The sequence below is a fragment of the Chlorella variabilis genome, assembly GCF_000147415.1.
Source record: "Chlorella variabilis unplaced genomic scaffold CHLNCscaffold_2, whole genome shotgun sequence".
In the NCBI taxonomy this organism is placed as follows: domain Eukaryota; kingdom Viridiplantae; phylum Chlorophyta; class Trebouxiophyceae; order Chlorellales; family Chlorellaceae; genus Chlorella; species Chlorella variabilis.
The window spans coordinates 181292-184781 of NW_005435086.1; the positions used below are offsets into that span (position 1 = coordinate 181292).

A 3490-nucleotide genomic window follows, 5' to 3' on the forward strand; every position below is an offset into this window, starting at 1 on the left:
GGGTTTTTGCGGGGGGGGGGGGGCGCGGGGCGGGGCGGCACTGGCGTGTGAGCGGGGCGTGGTGGCTGCCCGGGAGCAGCGAGGTGGCAAACGCCGCTCTGCGGCTGCAGGCGCGGCGGCGGCCCGCAGCGCCGCTCCATTGCGCCGCCCAGCCCGCCGCATCGGAAACGGCGGCGGCAGCGGCGCGGCGGCAACCGCAGGGACGCGCCAGCCAGCACCAGCCAGCACCAGCCAGCACCGGCGGCGGCGGCGGAGGGCGGCGGCGCGCCTGGTACGCCAGCCCCGCCACCCCCACGCCGTTGCCCAGCGCGGCGGCGATGCCAGCCACGTGCGTGCCGTGGTACTGCCTGCGCGGCGTGGGCAGACAGGGGGAGAGGGCGGGGGCGGCGGGGCCACGGCTGTGCGTGGGGTGAGGGGCCGCGGCGTGCGCACACGTGCCGGCGGGCAGCCGTGCGGCGCCAGCGGTGCCGCAGCCGCGCAGCTGCCATGCAGCTGGCCACACCCGGCTGGCATCGCCCTAAACCCTAAACCCTCGCAGCCGGGCGCCACCACTCACCGGTCCTCCCAGTCGTTAAAATCTGGGTCGCCCTGGCGGGGCATGCGCTCCGCCCACTCCCCAGGATACTGCCGCCACACCGCGTTCCAGCCCTCGGCGGCTGCAGGGGGGAGGGATAGAGGAGGGTCGGGCGGGGTGAGGGCGCGTGGGCGGGCAGGGAAGAGCATGGGGGGCCTCGGCGGGAGAGGCGGCGGCGCGAGGGGCGGCGGCGGCGGCCGCTCCGCCGCGCAGGCAGGCCGGGGGCAGCGCAACCCGACCTCGACCCAGACCCGCCAGGCAGCCAGCCAGGCAGCCCAGCAGGCGGCAGCCAGCCCGACGCGGCTCACGTTGCGGCAGGTCTGGGTGCCCTCGCTGCATGCCGCTGTCGATGATGCACAGCCGGGCCGGGCCCGCGCCCCTGGCCAGCGCCCAGGCGTGGGAGGAGTCTATGGTGGGGTGGTGCCACTGGTCGGGGAAGCGCGGGTCGTTGGGCACGACGGCGCCGCCACCGCCCTGCGCCAGGCGGCGCGTCGCGCCACGGCGCCCCCCCGCCGCCGCCGCACCGCGCGCGGCCACGTCCGCCCGCGCCGCCGCGGCGTCCTCTGCGGCTGCCGCGGAGCCGGGGGGCAGTACCGCAGGATAGAGGCGCATGTCGGGGCTGGCCCAGGCGACTTGCGACAGCGCCCGCATCTGTGCCACCTTGGCGGCCACGCTGCTGCCGTCCAGGATCTTGTACACGGCGGCGGCGGCAGCCCCCTGGCTGGCGGCCGCCAGGCCGCGCCGCCGCGCGGCGCCGCCGCCGCCCGCCGCGCCGCCGCGCGCCAGCAGCGGCTGCACCAGCGCCAGCCCCGGCAGCCCGGCAGCGCCGGCCGCGGAAGCCTGCATCTCGCCGTCGCCGCCCGCCATCGCCGCCGCCACCGCCCAGGGCTTGAGCTTGACGATGATGTGGTCGCGGGCCCACCGCACGCCCTGCAAGAGGGGCAAAGAAGGGGGGTTGGGCGGCAGGGGAGGCACAGAAGCGAAGCTGGGCGGTGGTGCCCTGTCGGTGATACGGGCTCCGACTCCCGAGGCCGATTCACAGCCGCTGGGAAAGTCAGCAAGCCATGTATCCAACAGGACTTGCAGCTGCCAGGCAAGCACTGGTTCTGGTTCAGGGGGTGCTGCCCACCTCGGGGGAGAAGGAGGCGCGGCCGCCAGCGGGGTCGGCAGCGGCGCCGGCCAGCGGCACCAGGCAGGCCGCGGCCAGGCAGCACAGCGCCGCTACGGTGCCCGTGCACACCCTGCGGACCGCAAAGGCCCGGCCCTGACGCTGCCGCGGCATCGCCGCTGGTCGGAGCTGCCCGCGGCCAGCCGGACGCGGCCCCAGGCTGCCTGTCAGTGCACTGCGCTCAGTGGTGGCGCTGGCATCTGCTGCACAACCTGCTGATTGTGTGGGTGTAGGGCGGTGTGCCTTGGCACCGATGCAAGGAGTAAGTGACTGCCGGCTGTCGTCAAGGTGCACACCTTTCTGTAGAATATGGCCCACTGGATGCAATTTAGAGAAACAACCAAGTTTGAACAGCAGCTTCGCCCCGTCCTTCCCCAGCAGCTCCAAACGGCGCCGCCGCTGCACCCGCTGGGTGCGAGAGGCGCACCTGCAGCCATCCTCCACAGTAATGGCAACGTGAGTCCGCCTACTCACACATTGAAACATTTTGACGATTACACTCTGATTAAACACACAAGCTACTCGTTGGGGCCTAGTGCCGGACAAAATGCGCAGCGGCGGTGGCAGCGGGCCAGGGCAGCCACCTATCGGCTGCGGGCACGGGCAGGGCAAACAAAATGCATGCGGCCAGGCCACATATGTGCGGTCTGCCGCGGCGATGCAAGTCCAGAGCGGGGACGAGTGGGGTACAGTGTATACATGGAAACGGGCTGTCGAGGGATAGGTTTCGGGAAGTTCGCGAGGGGGGCAGGTGGGTCGCGAGATGGGCGGGGAGCCCTGATGGAAGGAGCCCTTCCAATCAATCGTCAAACTGGTCGTCATTGTCGTTGTCATCAAACATATCGTCATTGTCATCAAACCGGCCATCGAAGCTGAAGAAAGGAGGGGCGGAGGGGCGGGGATGGCGAGCTGGGTTGGCATGAAATTAGCAGCCAAGCATGCGGCAGAGGAGCAGCTAAGCAGCGAGCACAGCCAAGACCACCCAGGCAGGCGGCGGAACGGGCAGCCAAAGAGCGGGCGATGCAGCCACAAGCGCCCAAGCAAGCTGCGGGGCGCACTGGTCGAAGGTGTCGTCAAGCTTGTCCTCAACATTATCCTGCGGGAAGTCAGGGGGGACGGTGTGTTTGATGATGGAGCGCAAGCTTGCGATCATTTCATTGTTTTGGAATTTGTTTTCGGTGCCGCACGCACCAGCTTGTCCTCCAGCACATCATCAACATCGCTGTTGTCATCCACAAGGTCCTCCTGAAAGCAGGGACAGAAGGGACACAAACACATGATTTGCAACAACACCGGCCAGCGCCCTGCAGCTGTGTGCACATGTCCCCATGACAGCAAGACCCACCAGGTCGTTGCCCACATACACGCCATCCACATACACGCCGTCCACATCGTTCATAGCCTATTATAGCCTATTATAGCCTATTATAGCCAACAGTAGCCCACCCGTCCGCTCACAGAGAGCCATCGCGCCGGCCTCGCGCCGATCACCCCCACACCCCCACCCTCCACACTCACCCACCCACCCATCAGCATGTCAAGCAGCGAGGGAGCCAGCCTTGGGCAGCGCAGCCAGCAGCCGATCAGCAACCCGGCCTCCCGGGCATCCCTGCGGCCCGATTTCCCCCATATCGTGGTCAAGGGGCTCGCTCTGGAGGCCGGTGGGGGCCTGGGGGCCGCAGTCGCAGCCTTCGTTTTGTTTTGCCGGGCCAGCCTTCACCTGCCAGTGCCTGACTGTGTGCCTGTGA

The 3490-nt window shown here is 69.3% G+C and overlaps 1 protein-coding gene across 1 annotated transcript in view; it reads right to left on the reverse strand.

The window, feature by feature from the left end:
• Positions 1-1856, reverse strand: part of CHLNCDRAFT_137580 (hypothetical protein) — a gene marked incomplete at both ends in the record, with an annotated part of 4289 nt that extends 2433 nt beyond the window's left edge. The window contains 4 exons of the mRNA XM_005851310.1: positions 219-347; positions 557-656; positions 883-1504; positions 1704-1856. Coding sequence (XP_005851372.1) covers positions 219-347; positions 557-656; positions 883-1504; positions 1704-1856 — 1004 coding nt within the window. The remainder of the gene's footprint in view (positions 1-218; positions 348-556; positions 657-882; positions 1505-1703) is intronic.
• Between the last annotated feature and the right edge of the window lie 1634 nt (positions 1857-3490).